The 22819-nt window shown below is 56.6% G+C and overlaps 1 protein-coding gene across 1 annotated transcript; it reads left to right on the top strand.

Moving 5' to 3' along the window:
* Nucleotides 1–426: 426 nt before the first annotated feature.
* Nucleotides 427–20482, top strand: LCK (LCK proto-oncogene, Src family tyrosine kinase). Its single transcript, XM_074934351.1, has 13 exons — nucleotides 427–496; nucleotides 2486–2595; nucleotides 2986–3067; nucleotides 4181–4271; nucleotides 4773–4871; nucleotides 5163–5266; nucleotides 5962–6111; nucleotides 6581–6733; nucleotides 11293–11472; nucleotides 14473–14549; nucleotides 15200–15353; nucleotides 18190–18321; nucleotides 18615–20482. The coding sequence occupies exons 1-13, from the start codon at nucleotides 427–429 to the stop codon at nucleotides 18815–18817; spliced, it is 1605 nt and encodes a 534-aa protein (XP_074790452.1). The 3' UTR covers nucleotides 18818–20482.
* Nucleotides 20483–22819: the final 2337 nt, after the last annotated feature.

Raw genomic sequence — 22819 nt, 5'->3', positions numbered from 1 at the left:
AGCTTCCGCGTTTCTCCAGGACCTGACACCGTCACAATTAAATGTAAAGCCTCAGAGACAGGCAAGGCCCCTCAGCACCAAATCACTAGGGCCCAGCGCCTGTGAGTTCAGGGCTCTCTCACCCTTCACAGATTTCAAAGGGAGTTGGGGCTGTTCGGTGCTGTGTGGGAAAGACCGATGGCGAGGGAGGCAGAGGAGGGAGATGCCCTAAGCCAGGCTTTTCCGTGGCTGTGGGCTAACCTTTCCAGACTGACTCACTGATTCCCCACCCTGATTTATGCTGTGCTCAGCGTTTGTGGGAGGGCTATGCTTTCCAGGTGGTTTGTGCGGCTAATGCGAAAAGGGGGCTTTCCGCTGGCAAGGCCCACGTTTGCCAGCCCGTCCCTGACACCCCCGCCTGGTGTTTTGTGCGTGCCACATGTTTGTATGTATGTGCCACCCACACTCCTGGGCATGCCGGTACAGGAGCACTTCAGCGTTTGTGGTCTCAAACGCCGGACCCAGGTTAGTCTGTTTGCTGGGGCGATTCTGCCCGTTTGGCTGATTCTTTATTACGGGGAACCGGTCATGCGAGTTGAAACCGTTGAGAGTGGTGGGTGCTCTGCACCTCTGAAAATCACGCTGCCGGGGTCTCAAGTTGGGCTCCTGAAAAAAAGGAGCCATCCAAAAATCGTGGCTTTGGCTGAAAACTTGTCCCAAAGGGCAGAAGGACTTGGAGTACAGCCTGGGAATAAGCAACGCCCCCGCTAGTAACTCTCGTCCGTCCTTAGCGGATGGGGAAGCTGGAAATGGGAGCGAATGAAGCAGCGGGGTCACCCCAGCAGAGAGAATGTGAAGCTCACACCTGGCCTGTGTATTGTCTGTGCTCTGCAGGGACGCCAATGAGAGTAGCATGCAAGGATCAGGCCCCTGAGAGAGGGGATGAAGATGCAAATTCCCAAGGTTGGGCACTTTAGCTGGTTCTGCTGGCTGGGGCAGCTTGTCTTGCTCTGTCTTCCCAGGTCTTCTTCCTCTATGGGGAATGGGCTTCTCAAGGGCTGAATGGCCGGAGTTCATAAACTGCTCTCTGTATCAGCATCGATCCTTTGAATGGCAGACAGTTACTGGGGGCTAATCTGCAGCTGCGCCCCTTGGGGGTGTGATTTCTGTGCAATCTCCATGGCTATGCAGGGTTAAGCTAGGTCAGCACCTGGAGGGGGACCGAAAATGACCCTGGTGATTTAGGAGGCTGAGTCTGTTCACCTTTGAGCCAATGGCTTGACGTAGCGTTAAGGGCCCTGTTGTGCTGTATTTAGGCATAACACCAATGACCTGCTTGTTTAGGGTAATTAAAGAGTCGATCGTGTTGATTGCATGATCAGGGGTGTTTCTCCCAATGTCCTGGCCAGATTCTAGCATGGATCATTACATTCGGCCTCCCTCAATTCCCTTTGCAATCCCAGCTCCATCACTCCTGTCCCAAACTCTTGTGCAATGTTGCTGTGGTCTGATAAATGGCGGCTGCGTTCCATCCCAGAGATGGCTGCGTTTCTGCGGTGGCAGGTGAAGAAGTGAATAAGCAGTTAATATCTCAAGCTGTGAAGTCTGTAAAGCACTTTGCCTTGCTTGGGATGGGATGTGCAGTTGAAATGTAAGAGGATATTACCATTGATTAACTCCCCTCCACTCCTCAGACAGATGGAGCTAATTACTGTGTGTGAGAGTATGGGGCATGCATGTAACCCACCTGTCAATGCTGTCCCCCTCTGTGCTCGATGCACAGAGGCTGAGAGTCCATGCAGCCACCTGCTGTAGAGGTTGTCTCTTTAGCTCAAGCTGTAAAGACTCATGCTTTAGCTTTGGAGGTCCTGGGTTTAATTCCCCAGCCATGATGGGAGCTGTCTCTCACGTACAGACTCTCCCAGCCCTTTGCACAACCTGCAGGAGGGCTGGTCACAGTCATGCTCTGGAGAGCTTGAGAGACTGCTCCTCGCGGTGGGGGGCGACATATTGTGGTGTTGGAAGTGGCCTGTGCCTTTAAGGGCTGAACGTCCCAGAAAGAGAGGCTGGGTGCGGCACTGGGAAGCTTTTGTTGTTATGCATAGGAGAGCTCTTGCAAGTACCTTAAGCACTGAGTGACAACTGAAGACCACACATCAACCTAGAAAGGGATGGGAGGCCCAGAGGCATATTCCCTCCTTAAATGCCCCCTGGTCGGGGATGGCCCCATGCTATGCCTCAGCCCCACAACTGAGCCCTGTGCCTATGGAGGAGCCAACACCTAGTTCTTCTCTGCCCTCTGGGGTCTGATGCGATTGAGGCCTCCTTTAGAACCAGGGAGGAGACTGGATTCCAACCCGGCCTGTTACTTGTGGTGTCGCCTGCATTCCAGGGATGGGCCCGTTTGCATTTGGTTTGTGCCTGGATGTTCAGGTCCCTCTGGGTGAGGAATGAAGACCTGGACCCTCCCTTTTCACAGCCTCTGGCTCTTGTCCCCCTCTTCCTGCAGGGACCATGGGCTGTTGTTGCAGTTCTGATTATGACGAAGACTGGATCGAGAACATTGACATCTGTGAGCGTTGCAATTACCCCATAGACCCGGCTAGTAAACGCCAGGTGAGGGAGATGGGGGAGAGCTCGCCTCTCATCACAGCATCAGGGTGGGGGAGGGGGCCTTTCATAGGGATCATGCTCTTTTGGACTGGCATTGCTGGAGGAAATGGCCATACTTGAGGCCATATTTGAGACTTGCAGCAGCTCCGCAGTGCCGAGCATTTGCGGTCTTGTATAGCTAAGGAGGACCCTGTGAACCCAAAGCACAGAGAAACTCCTCACTCAGGAAGATGGAAGGGGAAGCCCTTGGTAACGCCTTGCTGGGGAGGAAGTGAATCTGAGAGGACAGTGTGAGGGGGAGACTGGAAGAAACTGGGTGCGGGGGTGGGAGTTCCTTCTAGAAGAGAAAATCAGAGAAATCCCCTTCACTCTGGTCTCTTTTCTTCCCTCCAGAGGCTGACACACAATGGCTCCGAGGTGCGTGATCCTTTAGTGTCCTATGAAATTCCTTCTCCGCCCTGCTCTCCTGTGCAAGGTTGGTACCCGCAGACCAGAACGCTAGGGGAAAAGGGGTCTCCGGTCCTGGGGAAGCTGCCCAGACTCTGAGTCACTAGGGGGTTCTGTGCAAATGAGTTAGTCCCAGAAAGTGCATGGTTGCAACGTGGCTCCCAAAGGTGAAGTCTTTCCAATAACTCACCTGTTGCCATTCATAGAGACACATTGGGCCGGACCCTCTCTTGCCCTGCACCTTGTGCCATCGCTCACTTCCGTGCAAAAGGAGGGTAGAATTTTTACTCCCACTTTGAGCAGGTGTAATAGACAATGTAAGGCGCAGTGCAGGGGAGAGTTGAGCCCGTCCGCTTCCTCTTCCTCTCATTCTCTTTGCTTTTCTTCCCCTCTCAGTGCTCCCTCTAGCTTGTGTGGATCTAAACTGAGTGCTCTTGGACAGTGCCTGATCAATGGCCCATGGGGCATGGAGTCCTCTCTTGTGCACACAGCCCCAGTGCAAATTTTACCCCCTCCTGGGGCAGGTTGAAAATGTTCCAGCGGATGTGTTCGCCATCGGCAAACGCTGATTGTACAAAATCAAACCCTTTCGCAGGAACGGGTCCATTTCATCGACTTTTTTTGTGGGAAATGATCACATTCATAATAGAATAAAACGTAACAGTAAAAAGGATCAGTGCCAAAATGGAACGCTTCCCTAGGGCTGAAATGAAAGATTTGTGGAATATATTGTTTGAGGGAAAATTCTGGGCATTTCAACTTTTCCTCCTGGTTCAGGGCAGAACCCGATTTTGAATTCTCAGCATTTCCCACAGGACAGAAATTCTGAATTCCCCCCAGTTCTGCCCCCAACCAAAGGCTTCTTCCACTCTGACCCAGAGGGGCCACCTCTCGGGCTCCAGCCTTTACAACCGTTCTGCAGAGACTTCCAATTAGCGCTCATTGGATGCTGGGTTGAGCCTTGTCAAACTCATTTCATGTAAGCCCCCAAACAGCCATCAGGTGGCAATAGCTAATTGACAGGAGCTGGGGCCAAACTAGCATCCTGGTGGTGAAAGGCTCTACAGGTCACTGTCAGGCCCCTGATACACCTGGCCTCTGTCCAGCCTCCTCTAAAGAGATCTCTTGCTTTTCTTTCCAGATAAACTAGTGGTAGTTTTGTATGACTATGAACCAACTCACGATGGCGACCTGGGGCTCCAGAAGGGGGAGACGCTCCGACTTCTGGAGGAGTAAGTCTGTTGCCTTTTCCCCACTCACACTAAGCCATGCATTGGAGAGCCACTTGGAGCATGCTCTCTCCAGCCAGCCTTGCAGGCTCATGGGTCAGTTAGTGCTGCTGGACGAGCACCCGCCTGGGAGGGGTCCTGCGGCCAGGGGATTGCCTGCAGTTTCCTGGTGGGACCCCAGATCTTGAGGCAGGCAGGGCCCTCAGCACCCTGCACTCCTGACTCGGGGAGGGAGAAGGGGATGTGGCTGCATCTAGCAATAAGCTACAAGCGAGAGGGAAGCGCCCATTGGACAATAAGGTAAGAAGTGGGGGCAGGACGACCCTCAAATGAGCCAGCATCACCAGGCAGTCTGCCGCCTTCCCAGCCAGCTGGGAGCATCTTCCCCATGCCAGTCTGAGGCCCCACTGGCCTCTTTCTACCAAGACCGCTGTGCCAGCGGAAACGCCCGTCCCTAGCAGGACTGGGGGGCTGACGCTGGCCTGTCTTCTGGTCTCGTTTCAGGAGTGGGGAGTGGTGGAAGGCCCAATCGCTCACCACTGGCCAGGAAGGGTACATTCCTTATAACTTCGTCGCCAGGGTGAACAGCCTGGAGCCGGAACCGTGAGTGGATGTGTCGTCTGGGTTCAATATTCTCCCCCCACCCCATGCCCCCAGAGGGAAGTCTCAGCCCTGGCCATATTTGCCCTGAGCCTGGCTGCAGCGCTAGGAAACATGCCCCTGGTCTTGGGGGGGAGGGGACTGGGCAACGTGAGCCCCAATGGATCCCGGATTCCTGTCCTCCTCAGGAGCACAGCGAGGCATCTTTGGTTGGGTCTCTGCTGGCGTGGGGGCGGGCAGCGGGGTAGGGGAGCACAAGCCTGCGTGACACTAACTCTGTCTTGGTCCATGCAGCTGGTTCTTCAAAAACCTCAGCAGGAAGGACGCTGAGCGACAGCTCCTGGCCTCCGGGAACACGCATGGCTCCTTCCTGATCCGGGAGAGCGAATCCACCAAAGGTAACCTGCGGCTGTGTCTGGCACCTCTGAGCCTGCCTGGTGCTCTGAAAGCACCGTGTTAACTGCACCTGCTACTCTACGGGCAATCCAATTCTTTAGTAGCCTGATTGTACCACTAAGGCTACTGTCAGCGTGAGCTTCCCCATAGCAGTGCCCTGACAGTGCCAGCTGGGCCTCTGGCAGTGGGCTTCCTCCCAGCAAACCCTCAACTGTACCACACTTTTTCCTATATGGGTGTGTGTGCGTGTTTGCACACCTGGGCTGTGTGTGGGGATGCTCCCCTCCTCCTGGCATTCAGCTGCTCAGGTTATAAAGCAGAGGGGCAGATACTTGCCATTCTGCACTGTCTTATCCTGGCTATGGGGATGGTACAAACAGCCCAGAGCTCAAGACTGTCTCGTGCCAGTTGTGGTGCTGTGGTGACGGCCGTGGGAGAAGGATTTGGCCTTTTACTGGCCAACATTCCCTGGCATCTCTCCGATGGACTCAGCATTGGCCTGAAGAGAAGCCAACTCTTACGTACACCTGGCACCTGGCACCTCTGCCGGTGCCTGGCACGGTCCAGGTTTGCTCCGGGAGTCCCCTAGGGGAGGGTGGGCAGGGAAGCAGGAACTGTGGGGCAGGAGTCTTCAAGGGGAGAAAAGGAGACCAAGCCCGCAGCGGCCTCATTCCTTGTTTCATGTCGGCCTCGCTAGGTTCCTTCTCCCTATCAGTGAGGGACTTCGACCAAAGCCAAGGCGAGATGGTGAAGCACTACAAGATCCGGAACATGGACAATGGGGGGTACTACATCTCCCCTCGCATCACCTTCAGCAGCCTGCATGAGCTGGTGGAGCATTACACACGTAAGGCCCCGGGCGCTGCGAGGAGAGGTCAAGGGAGGGTGGGCACTGAAACTTCCACTTATCACTGCGGGAACCACTGCGGTTCCACCTCCCATGGACACACCCAACAGCTCTCGGCCCCCGTGCAGGGAGAGGCTGGGGTGCCAGGAGCTGTGGACTGCCCCAGAGTCAGGGCCTAAACCCCATACCCCACAGCGCCTCCTGCAGGGAGAGGCTGGGACGGGGGAACCGTGCAGTCTGTCTCTGAGGCCGAGTTGTGTTTCGTCTCTTCTCGTGAAGGTGAATGAGCTTTCGCTCTGGACAAATCGATCCGCAAAAGCTGGTCACAAGTCACTGACAGGATGAGCAGCACGTGTAGTGCCTGGCCATGGCTGCACTCCCTCACCCCATCCTGCATGCGCCCCCTTTGCTCTTCCATGCGGGCTCATGTTTACCCCTTGATTTGCCTCCCCTGCTCCCCGCCCTGCAGGCAATACAGATGGACTATGCACCCGCCTGGGCAAGCCCTGCCAGAACCAGAAGCCGCAGAAGCCCTGGTGGCAGGACGAATGGGAGGTGCCTCGGGAGACTCTCAAGCTGGTGGAAAAGCTGGGAGCGGGGCAGTTCGGAGAGGTCTGGATGGGTGAGTAAAGCAGCAGCCATGACACAGGCCAAGAGGTGGGTGACGCTGACAGGCAGGCCAGTCACTGGGTGTGGAGTGGCACTGGTGGGCTCAGCTCCCAGGCATGGCCAGGGGAATGTCTGGTTATGTGCAGAATCCCTCTCCAGCTGGCTTTTAGGAATGGCCCTGACAGGCTCCCAAACGCTGCCTGCAGGCATCTTCAGCCAAGGGCTGGAGGAGGGGTCACGGGGTGCGGCAAGAGGACAGCAGGACCCCCAGCCTCCAAACAATGAGGTCACATTGTGAATAAACATGGATCTCAGCTACATTTAGGGGATGGGTTTAATACTGTAACTGACTAGTGTGCATGAGCACCGCTGCCCTTTGCCGGATGGAAACAAAACTCATCGGTTGTGAGTCATAGGCCCTATACTGCCAGTAGGGAATGGAGAGTCTCCTGCAGCTCGAGCAGGCCTGTGCTTTTGGTGCAGGGGGATCAGGGTTCCATCCTTGCTGGTGCCCAGGGGGTGCAGAATAGTGACAGCTGGGGAATTCCTTAGTGGCCCTGGGTTTATTACAGTATATTTAGCAATACTGAGGAGGGGCCCGGAAGGGAGGCCCCCTGCTTGGCTCTCTGCCCCCTTGCCTTCCGCTGTCACTCTTGCCTGTATCCGACTGGCACTGTGGTTGCGGTTCCTCGGGGCACCTGATTGCTGACTCAGCTCCTCTCCTTGTATCTGCATCCTGGGAGGAAGTTCTCCCCAGGGCTGTGGCCAGCGGGAGAAGGGAGAGGAGGTGATGGGGTAGGACTTGTTCCAGGACCGTCTTCGGGCACTTTGTCTTCTGGGGGGTGCAAGAACAAAGACCCTGGGGAGGGGCAGGCTTGCGATCCCACCCAGGGCAGTGATGATGGGTACTGGACGGTTAGCCAGACTCTGCCAGGCAGGGCCAGGGCTGTGGTTGGAAGGAGTGTCTGGGTTTAATGGAAGTGGGGACTCCCGCCCTACACAGCATAGGATGGTGTGGGGAAGGGAGGCTCAGGGTCCTGGTAAGAGGATACTCCTAGGTTGGATACACACTCCAGCCCAGGTGTGTAGGGATCCAACATCATTCCCGACAGATGGCTCTTTGCCCCTGGCTAATTGCCTGGTTTGGCGTGGCTCACCAGTGCCTCATGCTGTCATTTGCACCTGGGCATGGTGCAGCGGGATTGGAACAGTGGGGCTGGACCCCCCCACTGAACTGGCCTGTGGGATAGGTTGAGGTCCATGGGCAGGGGACCAGGATGGGGGGGAAGCCGTCCCTTCCCCCAACCCGGGGCTGTGCCTGTCCTGTGGGTAAATAGGGGCTGCCAGTCCCTCCCAGGGACAAAGCCAGCCCTGATTCACGAGCCCATCTCCCAAGCTCAGTGCAGCTTCTTCCCGCTCCTGCCAGGGCGACGGGCTGGCCCAGGGTGAAAAGAGGCAGAAACAGACCTTGGGGCTCAGCAGTACAAGGGAGCAGAGACTTGCCCAGAGACTGGCTCCCAGGCCCAGCCGAGGTGTCTGTTCCCCTTTCCTTTGGCTTCTCACTCACAGATGAGGCTGCACTGGACAGAGGCCCAGCTGCGTCCCATGTGGGATGCAAAGGGAGGGGGGGACAGGGCCTGCTGAGGGACGTGTCTCACCCGGCCCTGCCCATCACCAGGCCTTTGGTGCCAGGGAGGGAGGTGGCCACAGTTCCCTCCCTGTGGCTGGGTTCCCCCCACACTCTCTACTTGCCCTGCCTGCTGCTTTACTTTTGGCTCACCTCTAACCCTGGCCCCACTGGCTGCCAAGAAGAGGAAGGGAGGGGTGGTGCCATTATCACTGGCCAGCAAGGCAGGCCAGGCCTGCATCCTTCTTCTCTCACCCCGGGTGCTCTGGCCCAGCGCCTGCAACCCCCGCCCCAGTGCACAGCTGCAAAGCTTGGCTCTTGCGAGGCTGCACTAGCAAAAAGGGCCCGTCGGCCTCGGTGCTCCTGTGGTGTGCAGGGTGGCTGGCACTCCAGGAGGTATGTGCCGGGGGCATGACCCCAGGGGTCAGTCTGGCTAACACTCCAGGGGGAGCAATCCCAGGGTGTCACTCCCCACTACGATTGCTGCAGCCCCCAGTGGAAAGCCACGGCAGTCGTGCTCCAGGGACTTCAGCTTTCAAGGGAAATTCAGCGTGGCCCAGGGATTTCTAGGTATACAGCAGCCAGCACTACCCAGACAGTGGAGCTTCCTGTCTGGGGGCATTTCTCATCCAGCGTCCAAAGGCTGCCAGGCAAATAATCCAGGACAGCACACGACAGCACAGAGCCATGTGGGAGCTGGACCTCAAAGCACCTGAGTTCCGGCTTCAGTCTCTGAGTGGGCCCTGGATCTGCTCAGCACTCCCTAGCTTCTCTCCCCTCCTCTTCACAGACCTTCCCCTGAGGCCTTTTGTACTGCCCTGGTGAAAAGGGGGTGGAAATAGCCCTCGGCTGGCATAGAGATGGATAAGGGTCCTAACCTAGCCCATGGCAGAGGGGGTGGATCAGGGCGTGGCTGGAGTACACTGCACAGCAGCTATTACCTGCTTCCCAGGGACCAAAGGGAAGGAAAACATAAGCTACAGCAGTCCAGAGGCTGCTCTAACTTACACCAGGAGCCAGGTAGACCCCTGCACTGCCCAGAATATGCGGAGCGCAAAGATGTCTTAATGCCACTTCTATCCCACCTTCCACTCCTGCCCCAACCAAGTAACTGACAATCAGGCTCAATGTCTCCCCAGCCTCTTCCCACTCCACTCCCGCCCTGGCCTCATGCCAGGCGCTGGTGGAGACAGGCCTGGGTCCAGTGCTCAGACAGAGAACCCAACTTCCTTTGGGTTTGGGCTGCCCGGTCCCAGGCGGGGTGTGGAGAGGGCGTGCATCCAGGGCCTGGCTCTGTGTTCTGGGCATGAGGAGCCCCGCCTGGCATAGGAGCTGTTGGCAGTTTTGTACCGCACTGATAAGAATCGCGCGCATCAGAAAAGCCCTTGTTGTGGCTGTCGCTCTGGTATCCGGGACCAGCTGCTGCTCCGAGGGCTTGTGTCTCTGAGCTGCGCTGTGACAAAAAGAGCAAATCGTGAAACCGCCCGGTGCTGTGGCAGCTGGAGGGAGAGCAGGAGGGCACAGTCTCCTGTCTCACCCTGGCACCTTGTGGTGGGGGCTTCCTTCAGACACCTAGAGCGGGCCTGGTGCCTGAGCTCGTCTGTCCCTCCCCATGCCAGCGAGGAACACCCTGCAAGGCTCTTCAGCTCCCGCTGTGGCTGGCGTCCTCTCCCCTGGCCGGAAGGGAGGGGCTGCCATGGTGCAGGGCAGCAGGGGGTCCTGTTGCAGCACCATAACGCATGGATTGAACCTGCCATTGCAATGAGCACAAGCTCCTCTCTCTCTCGGGCCCTCCCCACTCTGCGTCCCCTTGACCGTTGGGTCAGACAGTGGCATGGGCCCTGCTGGGCTGCCCTGCCCCTGTGTGCTCCTTTTCTGCAGCCTGGCCCAGGAGGGGTTTGCAGGGTGGGGGTGAGGACTGAGGGCCCCGCCAGAGATGGCTGTTGGGAACAGGGGTGGGGGGGGAGAGGTGGGGTCAGCACCCCACTAGCTACCCCGGTCCAGGAGCTTGTGGCTCTGAAGGGCACGGTGTCAAAGGTCAGACCACTGCGGGTTCCTATCTCTTGTTGACCAAGAACCATGAGTAACCCCCCTGCGCCCGGGTTGAAATGTGACTAGAGATTCCCCCCAGGGGAGTAAGTGCTGATCACGAAGCTGCGTAACTTCCACGCACGGTGCCCTATGGGCGCCGTCTGCAACAGTCGCTTTGTACCTGCTGTTTCCTCTCTCTGGGCATAGACTGGAGGGGCTGAGTGGTCTTTGTGCCTCCAGCGCCCCCCACTCACTGCTGTATGGGACCCCTGCTGTGTGAGCTCCCTTGGGGGAGGGCAAGTCAATGGAGTCACACCAGGGATGGATTGGACCCAAGTCTCCGCTGTTGTGAGCTCCCTCCCAGCAGTGCTGGCTGGGCCCCAGGCTGACAGTGTAGTGGTAGGAGGATCGTGCTAGCCACTCACTGCGGTAACACGGGCCTTCTCTCCCTCCTTGCCCCCTGCCCCATCTCCCTCCCCATGAGGAGAGGCTGAGGGAGCTGAGGGAGCTGGGATTGTTTAGTCTGCAGAAGAGAAGAATGAGGGGGGATTTGATAGCTGCTTTCAACTACCTGAAAGGGGGTTCCAAGGAGGATGGCTCTAGACTGTTCTCAATGGTAGCAGATGACAGAACGAGGAGTAATGGTCTCAAGTTGCAATGGGGGAGGTTTAGATTGGATATTAGGAAAAACTTTTTCACTAAGAGGGTGGTGAAACACTGGAATGCGTTACCTAGGGAGGTGGTAGAATCTCCTTCCTTAGAGGTTTTTAAGGTCAGGCTTGACAAAGCCCTGGCTGGGATGATTTAACTGGGAATTGGTCCTGCTTCGAGCAGGAGGTTGGACTAGATGACCTTCTGGGGTCCCTTCCAACCCTGATATTCTATGATTCTATGATTCTATGATCTCTCTGCAGGTTACTATAACGGTCACACCAAGGTGGCCATTAAGAATCTGAAGCAGGGCAGCATGTCCCCCAGCGCCTTCCTGGCAGAAGCCAACCTCATGAAGAGCCTGCAGCACCGCAAGCTGGTGCGGCTCTACGCCGTGGTGACCCAGGAGCCCATCTACATCATCACGGAGTACATGGAGAAAGGTGAGCCCGCCGGGAGCTGCCCTGCCATCCCTAGCCGTGCACTCCCCAGGAGCCTTGGAGGGTGGGGAGCCAGGCCCAGCCCGGCCTGCTGAGGGGCTGCCGTCAGTTTGGGGAGATCCACCAGCCGGTACCCCTGCAGCTCCTGCTACCCTCCTGCTTTGTGCAGAGAGCTTCAGCTGAGGAGCATCTGCAGCAAGAACCGGCAGGGAGCCCAGAGCAGAGAACGAGGCCTGGGGGAGGCCGGTAAAGCCCTATGGGCTCATCCAGAGGCTTCCGTCCCTTCCTCCAGGCTTGTGCTCAGCTTGGAGGTGCCTACGGCTCTTGCTCGATTCCCAGTGACCCCCCCCCCCACCAAAGGCTGCTCCAATGAGAGACTGAATAGGGCAGAAGTGTGGTCCAGCTGTTAGAGCAGACTCAGGAGCCAGGATGCCTGGGTTCTGTTCCCAGCCCTGCCACTTACTCACTATGTGACCTTGGGTGAGTCACTCCAACACCCCGTGCCTCAGTTTCCCCAGCCTTAGCATGGGGATGATGGCAGTCAGCTAGTGATGACAGGGTTTGGCGCTTAACTGCTAGTTGTTTGCAGAGCGCTGCATGGTGGAAGCGGCCCCAAGAGGGGCACTGTTACTGCAAAGCCTCTTAAATGCCCTGTCCTGCTTTTTCCCCTAGAACTGGGCTCCATCTGAACTCCCCACTCCCTTGGAGAGCTGACCCTGAGCCTGGCGTTCCCCTGTCTCATTACTAATGAGACAGGAAACCACCCTGGGCTCGTGGCGCTAGGGCTATTCTAGTCCTGCCGGCAGGCGCTGCATATTGTCTCACGCAGCCTTTCATTTCCTTTGCCTGCTCTGAGAGCCAAGAGCAGTGGGTTCGGGTCACGACCTCCATTATCCAGAGGGTGTGACAGTGAACCTGGACAAACTAATCCTGGCAGAGGAGGAGGGAGGCCGGCTGGATGGGATAGGGAGAGACGGAGACCTACAGACAGCTCTCCCTTTCCTGCTTGCCTCCACTCCGTGCCAAGCTTCAGCAGAGCTGTGAGCTTCCTGGCAAGAGTGTCATAGAAGGCAGGAGCCCAGTTCAGAGGGCTGCTAAGCAAGAGTCACAAGGGACACATCCAGAGGGTTCAGCATGGACCTTCTCTGTCTCACCGGCTCCATGGCAGAGTCACGCTCCCTTCCTCTGAGAGCTGGCGGCTCTGCCAGAGGAAACACGCCTGTCTGTTATGTTTGGCTATTGAGCAGAACGGCTGGTGGGACCCAGGCCACCCAGCCAACTCCAGGGTTGTTCAGGTCTATTTCTAGACTTGGGTCATGTTGCTCAAGAAGTTTGCAAGGAGTTGATTTCTCAGTATGATCCTCCCTTGGGACGATGGGGGCTTATAGGGGTCCTTGGGGAATGTTTCTCAGAGGGTCCCAGGTCTGTCATTATGGTGGTGGTTCACACTGCATGGTGCCTGTGTGCAGTGATGAGCTGCCAAAATCTTAACAACCGGTTCCCTCCTCACCCCACGAGGGGGTCGTTGCCCACTCCCGCCCCCCGGGACTCCTGCCACATCCACCCCCCCGTGTTCCTTGATGCCCCCCGCCTCAGGACCCCTGCCCCATCCACCCCCCCTCCCCTGTCCCCTGACTGCCCCCAGAACCGGACAGGAGGGTCTTGTGGGCCACTGTAGTGGGTGCCCACCCCACCCCTAAGAGCCAGAGGCACCTGCCGGGGGGTGAGGTGGGGAGTCCCGGCAGTGCTTACCTGGGGCAGCTCCCAGGAAGCATCCAGCAGGTCCCTCTGGCTCCTAGGGGCAGGGGAGCGTAGCTATGGGGGGAGCAGGGGGAGTGGCCGCTCCCCCACTGATCACATCAAAAGTGGCGCCTTAGGCGCCGACTCTGGGGGTGCTCCGGGGCTGGAGCCCCCACGGGGAAAATTTGGTGGGTGCAGAGCCCCCACTGGCAGCTCCCCATCCTGCGCCCGGCCCCAGCTCACCTCCGCTCCGCCTCCTCCCCTGAACCCACCGCCCCACTCTGCTTCTCCACCTCCCCCCCGGCCCCCGGCTTCCCGCGAATCACCTGTTCGGCGGGAAGCCGGGGAGGGCTGAGAAGCAGGTGGCAGCTTCGCGCTCAGGCCGAGGGAGGCAAAGGTGAGCTGGGGTGGGGAGCGGTTCCCCTGCGCGTGCCCCCCCCCGGTTACCTGCTGCGCCCCCCTCCCCCTCCCGGGTTACCTGCTGCAGCGCGGGCAGCCCTCCTTGTGCCCCCCCCCAGCTCACCTCTGCCTCCCTGGGTTTGAGCGGGAAGCCACCGCCTGCTTCTCAGCCCCCCCAGCTTCCTGTGCGAACAGCTGATTCGCGGGAAGCCTGGCAGGGCAGAGAAGCAGAGCGGGGCGCGGAGGTGGGCTGGGCGCGGGGCGGGGAGCTGCCGGTGGGTGCTCTGCACCCACCAAATTTTCCCCATGGGTGCTCCAGGGCTGGAGCACCCATGGAGTCGGCGCCTAAGGTACCACTTTGGGCCGGTTGAATTTAGAAGCCCTTTTAGAACCGGTTCTCCCTCGCGGAACAACCGGTTCTCAAAGGGCTTCTAAATTTAACAACCGGTTTTAGCGAACCGGTGCGAACCGGCTCCAGCTCACCGCTGCCTGTGTGTGTGAATTGATTGTGTAGCAGTGGGGGGGGAGGGGTTTATATGGGGCAAGCTCATGGGTTCAGAGGGAAATCACATGATGACAAACCAGCAAAGGGAGCCATAACCTCCTTCCCCACCCCGTGAACTCAGCCTAGCCTGGTCCTGCACTGGCTCATTGTTCATCCGACTGGGCCAGGTGGTGTTTTAGCAAGTCAGTCCCTGCCCCTGTCTGAACAACCCAGGCCAAATGGAGGCCTCGCACCTTTGAGAAGCCCTGCCCTGATGGACGGAGACTGTCTGGTGCTGGGTCTGAGGGTGGCCGAGCTGGTTCCCAAGAGGGCTGCCCTCCGGGCAGGGCTGGCATTGACTGGGGCTGGTCCTGTTGCAGGGAGCCTGGTGGATTTTCTCAAGACCCCCGAAGGAATCGGACTCACCATTAACAAATTGCTGGATATGGCAGCGCAGGTGAGGAGAGGGAGCGCCAGGAGGTGGGAACTGGGTAGGGATGGTGCCGGGCTGGGGACAAGCTGGCAGAGTCTGTCTCCAAGGGCATAGGGGGTTAATGTTCCCTAGGGCTTTGTGCTCAAGTGATGGGAGAGAGTCTCAGCCTGATACCCTGGGAATGGACGGGCCCATCCATCCAGAACCCTACATTTTGACATACTTCATCATGACTGAGAGGCTGGACAGTGACGGGGGCTGTGTGTCGGGATTGAGGGGCATCGGCAGAGCTGTGGGGTGGGGGCAGGACAGGAATAGCAGGGGGCTGCTGGTCAGAACCGAGAGGGATGGGTAGCATTGGGGTGGAAGGAGTTTGTCCAGCACCTGCCTGCCCTGCACCCGGCGCTAGCCCCAGCAGCCATCACTCCATCATGTTTACTGTCAATAAGCCCCCCACCCCCCATATCCAGCGGAGAAGGAATTCCCCCTCTGTGTCGTTCCTTCTCCTCTGCCCCCCACACCCGCCACCACATGGCCCCCAGCCCTGAGATCTGCAGGAGATGCTTGACTAGCTGAGGCCCGAGCAACCAGGGGGGGTGCAACTGAGATTGCAGGAGCAGAGCCTCAGTCTCCCCTGCCATGTGTAACGGCCCCTCTGTGCCCCACCTCCCCAGATCGCAGAGGGAATGGCCTTCATTGAGGAGAAGAATTACATCCACCGCGACCTGCGAGCTGCCAACATCCTGGTGTCAGAGACCCTCTGCTGTAAGATCGCTGACTTCGGGCTGGCTCGGCTCATCGAGGACAATGAGTACACAGCCCGGGAGGGTGCGTCCGCCACCTCCCCCGCTCCACCCTGCCAGCTGGGGTGCCCCTCTCTGGGAAGCAGGGTGGTGGGGTTCCCTGGGCAGGTGTGGGCCGTGACAGCAGGGGGGGCAGAGCTCCCAAGGCTGGAATGGGCCCTTGCAGCAGGGCAGCGGTGTTGTGTTTGATGTGCCCAGTGAAAGGTTGCAGGGACAATTGCCCCAGCTTCTCTCTCAATCTGATCCTCCAGTTCCAGTTTAGGGGGGTCTCCTGCCCCCATGGAGCCCCTCGCTGCTGCCGTCTTCCCCCTCCTGCAGCACCACTCCTCTGCTGGCTGATCAGAGGAGCGGGGTGGATTTCACACCTCCCTGATCGCCCTGGTTCTGCCTTGGGGGAGCAGGATTGGGAGGAGGATCTGGACGAGCTGGAGGGATGGGGGAATCCCCCCAGCTCCTCCTAAACAGGAGCATTCACTGGTGGGCAGGTTTGAAACAGGCTTCTGCAGCCGTGAGTTCAAACCCCTCTAGAGCTGACTAATATTTACCATTGACAGCAATAGGATTTCATGCCGTTTACCCTGGGTGGGTCATCGGGGAGGGGGGAATCTAGAAATCCTCTTCTCTGCATGGATATTAAAGACCCCAGGGCACTTCTTGCGAGTCAGGGTTTTGCTCCACGTGACTACCCTCCACCTCCTGGGCGGCTGCATTTCAGTGAGACTGTGCGGCTCTAGGTTGGGCTCCTCTGCTGTGGAAAGTGTTTGAGGGATGCACGAGGTTACCGGCCAAGGCACTGATCACTGCTCATGAATGCCTTGCACAGAGGGTGAGCTGCAGTGAACCTCTTCCCCCGCCACCCGCCCATGTAGCATTGGAAACTCTAGCTCGTGGCAGGATGCCGGCCTGACACATCTCTCGGCGTCTCTCCTCCTGCAGGGGGGAGACCAGCAGCAGGCTGAATATAGACACCCACAGCCTCGCAGTAACATCCCAGCCCAGCGAGGAAGTGGGAGCCCACCACAAGCAACCTGTCGCCCCTGTGTATCTGAGCTCTTTGCAGCTCTTGGTGAGCCCGAGCTGCACAGGATGCTGCAGCCTGAGCTGGGCCTGGGGGGTGGGTCCTGCAGAGGTGAGCTGGGACCCGGAGCTGCCTCAGCTGGATGCTCCGAGCATTGTGCGCCAGAGAACATCTCTGGTAGAAACAGGCTGGCGTCTCCCAGATCCGGGAGCAGGGCTGAGACCTCGCACTGGCCAGGATGGGCAGGAGGCTCTGCTCAAATGTTCTGGTATAACTGAAGTGCGAGGGAAAGGGATTCAGGGGTGCAGAGACAACCCCCCACTCATGGTAGGCTGCGGGGGGAGCTCAGCAGGGAGCAGAGGGGGTTTGAGGTCTGGACACAGCCCCTCCTCGTGTGGGATGGGGTGTGAGGAGCTCTGTGGGGCATGGGGGAGAGGGGTTAGAGGGCTAGAGGCAGCCCCTCCCAGTGTGAGAGCAGGATCTTTACAGGTTATGGGGTCACGACTGTTTTCTTCAGTAAGGGACCTAAACACACATGGAGAGAACAGCCTGGCTGCCCCCTGCCCTCCCAAGCCAGCGAGAGCAGCAGGGGAAAACGTTTATAACCTCTCTAGAGCGGAGGGGCTGCTCCTCCAGACATTGATTGCCCTGTAACTCACATCAGTCCTGTAGGATTAGAGCCCTCTCTGGTGGCTCATGCAGGAACAGCCAGCACTAAAAGGCCGGTGTTGGCATCTGTTCTAGGGTTGGGCGGGGACCCCCGCACTGGCTCCATTGCTCAGGTCAGTTTCAGTAACTCTGGGGCCATGATGAGATGTGCAGATGACGCCCAAGTCTGCACATCAGCAGTCTGTGAGATGTGTCTAGGGCATCTTTCTCAGTGCCAAAGCAGGTTTTTATACCCTGGGTCCTTGTGTGATTCATTGGCTCAGGCATGACCCTCTTTCCACCTCCTCCTTACTTTCTCCGAGGATAGGCACAGCTTTCGCGCTGGCTCGGGGCCACACCTTTACACTTTGCGCAGAGAAGAAGAGCGTGTCTTTCAGTTTGTTTCACTTGGTTACAAAGTCAGTCTCCACGGGTTTCCTGTGGCCTTTAGGCCCCTCAGTTTCTCCTTCCAGCTTGGGACCATCGCTGGTTCTGGATTGGCTCTGACAGTAGTGAGTGTGTGGGTCACAAACCCTGGCACGAGCCCAGTGTAGAAAGCTGGGAGCGTGGAATGAGTCAGCCAGCCTGATGGAACAGTGCAGGGATCTATAGCTAGTTAGCTTGTAGTTAGTTGTCTGCAAGCTAAAAACCCGGCATAACACCTTGACAAGGGCACTGCTCAGGCATCCCCTGGATTAAAGCTTTTCTTTACTGATGGCTGGAATGGTGGCTTCTGTAGAAATGGATAAAACTGCCAATAACCTTGCAGTCTGGACAAATGAGAACGGTGCTTCCAAATAATAAAACCTTGGACAGTGCCAGTGTAGAATCCAGTTAGGGGCCTTTTGCGGGGGGTCTTTGATTCCTATGAATATTGTCAGAGATTTTCCAGGGGTGGCTGGGGGTGTTGGATCTGGGGATTCTGTGTTTCCAGCCCCAGCAGGCTGAGTGGGGATGGGAATTGAAACAACAACCAACTACTCTCCCAATTGCTCCCCCGAGCATGGGCTGCCCAGGGCATTGGGAGGCTCCCAAAAGACATTGAGTGTGCTGATACATCTCTGAGATGGGCAGTGATGGGGAAGGAAGGGGATGAGTCTAAGCAACGGGAGAAGGTGTAAGTGATGAGGGCAGGTAGGGAAGGTCCCAGGTCAGCCTTAACCTTTTATTTTTTAAATCCCCTTTCGTATTTCAGGAGCCAAGTTCCCCATTAAGTGGACAGCACCAGAAGCCATTAATTATGGGACGTTCACCATCAAGTCTGATGTTTGGTCATTTGGAATCCTCCTGACTGAGATTGTCACCTACGGCCGGATCCCTTATCCAGGTCAGGACTTCACAGTGTGTGTGTGTGTGTGTGTGTGTGTGTGTGTACGTACACTGTGCATAAAGTGTGTGTGTGTGTGTACGTACACTGTGCATAAAGTTGGAAAAATAGTAGGTCTCTCACTGTCTCGGGGACACGCCCAGCTACTCCAGTCCCAGATTGGATCAGTCAGAGGTGCAGCAGGGAAGAGTGCAGGATCACAGGCGGTGGGGAAGGGCTTCCAGCCCTGTGGTATGTAAATTGCACCCTGACTTGGCTGGTTCCTAATTCAGGGCTGTGTGTTGTGACCACAGGGATGACTAATCCAGAAGTGATACAGAATTTGGAGCGTGGTTACCGAATGCCTCAGCCCGACAACTGCCCAGAGGAGCTGTATGGACTGATGATGCACTGCTGGAAGGAGAGCCCAGAGGAGCGCCCCACCTTTGAGTACATGAAGAGCGTTCTTGAGGACTTTTTCACTGCCACAGAGGGCCAGTATCAGCAGCAGCCGTGACGAGACCCTGAGCCAGGGTTGGCGGCGTCCTCACTTTGGGATGTGCAGGGGGGAATGGTCCCTGTACATTCACTCCTCAGAGACTCACAGCTCAGGCCCGGGCCTTTGGATCACAGCCTAACCCTGGCAGAAACTCGTCTCTCCCCCTCACGACAGTGAAGGTGTTTACGTGTTTCTGGAGCACACACTCATGCAGCTGATTCTTTTTGATTCTCAGAGCACAGGTGATGTGTGTTTTGTGAGTGCTGACAAAAGAGCTGCGTGACCCAGAGGGCTGCGAGTTTTCTACCTGAGCTGCCTGTGCGGGCACACACATGCTAGAGCACCCACACAAACACCGTGGGCACACACGTATGCCCACCGCACCGTATATGGGCTCACTCAATGCACACATACCCGATATGTGTGTGCATGTGTGTGTGTGTGTGTGTGTGTGTGCGCGCACCCGGGCCATAAACACACAAATATTCAGCTGTGCAGATGCATACAAAGGCTTAGGCGTGTAGACACACCCACACGGTACAGACACACATGGACATGCAGTGTGCACACACACAGAGCTGCACTGTAAACATTCAGACCCATATCTCTGGCAACTAAAATCCTCGTTTTGGCCCAGTACGATGCAGAAGCCAAGTTCTCTTGCAGCCCCAGGCTACGGGTAACGCTCAGAACCCACCACAAATTGCACTGGACCCAAAGAACCCCTTATCAGCACTGATCTTCCAGCATGAGAGGCTCGGAGAGCTGCAATGTGGAGCACCTCATGTCCCTGCCATCCCTACCCATGGGTTCCCAATGCAGGATTTCCCTGGTGCGTTTTCTTTCCCCAGTGAAGATGGATGGTGTATCCGTGCCAAGGGGTTCTGCCAGCCTTGTGACAGAACAGTTCACGCACAGGGCTGTGATCAAGGCACACAAATCGCTGCGTTCGCCACAGCTGCTCCAAGGGGACGCAGGGCCCCCTTGTGCAATGTAACAGAGGCAAAAACCTCTTCACACCAGAGCCAGGCTGTCTCTGGGACACCACTGCCCAGGTCTATTTGTCCCAGTGCCCGTGAAGCAGCCACTCTCTGCCCTGCTCGCTTGCTCATTTTCACTCTGAAACCACACGGCTGGTCTCTGACCAGTGCCTGTCGCACACAATGGGTCCCAGAACCGTTTAGAAAGTTTGGTAATGCAGTCACCCAGTTCAAACATTTTAGCAAAGGGAGAGAGGAATGACCACACAGGAGGAAAAGGAGAGGATTTCAGCCCAGACTGCAAGGGACCTGGTGAGTCACAGAGGTGTGGAGAGATGCAGAAGGCTGTTTCAACCGGCAGGAGCTGCAGAGGCAAAAGCTCTTCTGGTTTCTCTGCACTGTTGAATGTGACATTAGTGTCCTGGAAAGTCGATAGAGACAGGTTCAAACCACAACATTTAGATCCAAAAGTGGGCTCAGAATTTGACCTGGCAGGTGTTGGCTCTAGTCTGGACCCATCCCTACCATCAGGGGTTCTGCATAGTCTCACAAAAGGCTTATTTGAGAGCAACCCTCCCAACTCCCTGTTTTAGGAATGAGCCACCCTGAAGAACCAGCCCATGCAGGACTCTTTTATTTCCCATTGTACTTTAAAGCCCTGTCTTGTGTTGCTCTTTGATTTTCAGTAAATAAACACCTTTGAAATGGAGCCTGCTTCCTCTACTCTGGCGGGGGTGGGGAGGGGAGCTGCTCATCCTAACTTGGCATTGTGTGTATACAGACCTGAGGGTGGGCTACTGGCTCTCCTTCTCAGAACCTCACAGGGGAAGCCCAACAGGGAACTTGCAGGATTGGGCCCTAAGCCAGGCCCAAGAGGAGGTCAGGGCACTTGGTGAGGAGGGGGATCTGAGGCAGCATTTCTCAGGGGGCAAGGGGTGCACTTGGCACCAGCTGTGGGTCAGCAGCGGGCTCAGCAGAGACATACTTAGCTCCTGGCAGGGTGAGTACCCAGTAAGGGGGCACTGGTGTCACAGTTTCAGGATAGCTGCACCAGTAGTCCCCATTCATGGTCCACGTTAGGCTTCCAGCTCCCAGTTGTCGTGTCTCTTGGGCGGAGAGCCGTGCCTCACTCCTTCCTAACCAGGGATTTTAATGCTACACGGTCCCCTGGTTTACCATGTCAAATTCCCAGCAAGCCGGTCTGCCTAGAAGGACAGCGCCTGTGCTTTGCTTTCTCTTTAGAGGCTATGCCCAGTGTATTGCCCAGAGGTGTAAGTTACCACCCAGTTCCAGCTAAGCAAGCACATTTATTCTTAAGGTAAAAGCATTCCAGCGAAAGCACATTAAAGCAATAAAAGAACCTGCATGCATGCTAGAAAGCTTACCAGAGGTCACCCCCCAACTCCTACCTAGGACTCTGGTAGGTGTCAGTCCTTCAAAATCCACAACTGGGTTGTTCCTGTGGTTACAAGTTCATATCCAACAAAGATCCAGAACCAGAACCCAGGCTGGGCAGATCAGCTGTTTCTGTATACCACTCATGTCTTTGATCTTGGCCTTCTGCAACAGGTAATCAGCAAACACTCTCCCTCTCCTTAGGGCGTAAAAGGCTGGGGTTTTGCATAACCAGAGTTGGGGAATTTGCATTAACCTTTCCCTAGGTATTCCCAGGAAATGTATTGTCCCAACTGTCCACACTTGTCTAGCCCATTTTCAATATAGTCTTCTGAACTCCCCGGTTTCACATGTCACATTCCCCCTAGAGAGTTTACATATAGTTCTAGCCCACGATAAAACATAAACTTAGAACTAAGTCTTGCAAGGATATAGCAGGAACTTGTCACAACTGGCATGCGGGGGAGCAAGGGTGACACCTGTCAGGGAGTCCCTAGGTGAGGGATCTGGGTCTGTGATGTGACTAGGGCCCTATCAAATTCACGGCCATGAAAAACGTGTCAAGGACGGGGAAATCTGGTGTTTTGTATTCTTTTACCCTATATACTATACTATAGGGGAAAAGTATACAAAAGTATACAGTGTTTCTCAAACTGGGGTCTTGACTCAAAAGGAACTGCAAGGCTGTTGTAGGTGGGGCATTGCGATACTGCCACCCTTACTTCTGCACTGCCCTCAGAGCTGGGCAGCTGGAGAGTATGGTGTATGGCCACCCTTACTTCTATGCGGCTGCTGGTGTCAGCGTTGCTTTCAGAGCTGGGCACCCGGACAGATGCTCTCTAGCCACCCAGCTCTGAAGGCAGCACAGACGCAAAGATGACAATACTGCGACTCTCCTCCCCGCAATAGCCTTGCGACCCCCCCTTGGGTTGAGACCCCCAGTTTGAGGAATGCTGACACAAGGGCTTTACACGTTTATATTTTGCTGTTTTTAAGTATATATTCATGCTTTCTTACAACACCGGGAAATTTAAGATTTAAATGTCTGAAACCATGACATTCAAGATTTTTAAAATGCCATGACTGTGAAATTTACAAAAATGGACCATGGATGTGGTAGGAATGGACCATGAGGTGTGAAAAATCAGGACACTCTTTTTCCGGAGCGGGGAAGGAGAGGGACAGTCGCTCTAGGTAAGACAAAGCCCCAATCTGGGGATGTCTGGTCACCCGAATGCGCCCTCCCCCCGCAGCTGGGGCAGACACATCGTGCCCCCCCCCCCAGTTCCCCTGTAGGCCTGGTGGCCCCAGTGCATTCTGGGATTACTGCTACCCCCCCCCCCCCCATCCCATGGTAGCCCTGCCCCACTGGGCTCCAGCCAGGCCCGCGGGCGCGTCCACACCCTGGGCAGTGCACTGCGGGCCGGCACTAGCGAGGGATCAAATGGCACTGTGGGGACAGCCATGTGGCACGTGATGTCGTGGCAGCAAGTGTCAAGTGGTTTAGCCCTAAGCTGCCCAGATCACCTCTTCTGTGAGAATGGTTCAGTCCCGTCAGCCCCGATTCCTCTCCTGGGAATAGTACATGCCTGTGTGATTTCCCCCCCATTCTCTGAGGAATGGTACTTTCCCCTTACCTCCCTCC

Source organism: Natator depressus, chromosome 19, assembly GCF_965152275.1.
Source record: "Natator depressus isolate rNatDep1 chromosome 19, rNatDep2.hap1, whole genome shotgun sequence".
Classification (NCBI taxonomy): Eukaryota; Metazoa; Chordata; order Testudines; family Cheloniidae; genus Natator; species Natator depressus.
The sequence above is the reverse complement of the archived record's forward strand: the minus strand, read 5'-3'. Positions and strand labels throughout refer to the sequence as shown.

Bases quoted from the DNA above. Each gene is read 5' to 3' on its own strand.
- LCK (XM_074934351.1), top strand. From the start codon at position 427: ATGTATGTGCCACCCACACTCCTGGGCATGCCGGTACAGGAGCACTTC. The intron at 4,872-5,162 runs GTGAGTGGATGT...TGGTCCATGCAG, and splicing joins AACAGCCTGGAGCCGGAACC to CTGGTTCTTCAAAAACCTCA. The intron at 11,473-14,472 runs GTGAGCCCGCCG...GTCCTGTTGCAG, and splicing joins CACGGAGTACATGGAGAAAG to GGAGCCTGGTGGATTTTCTC.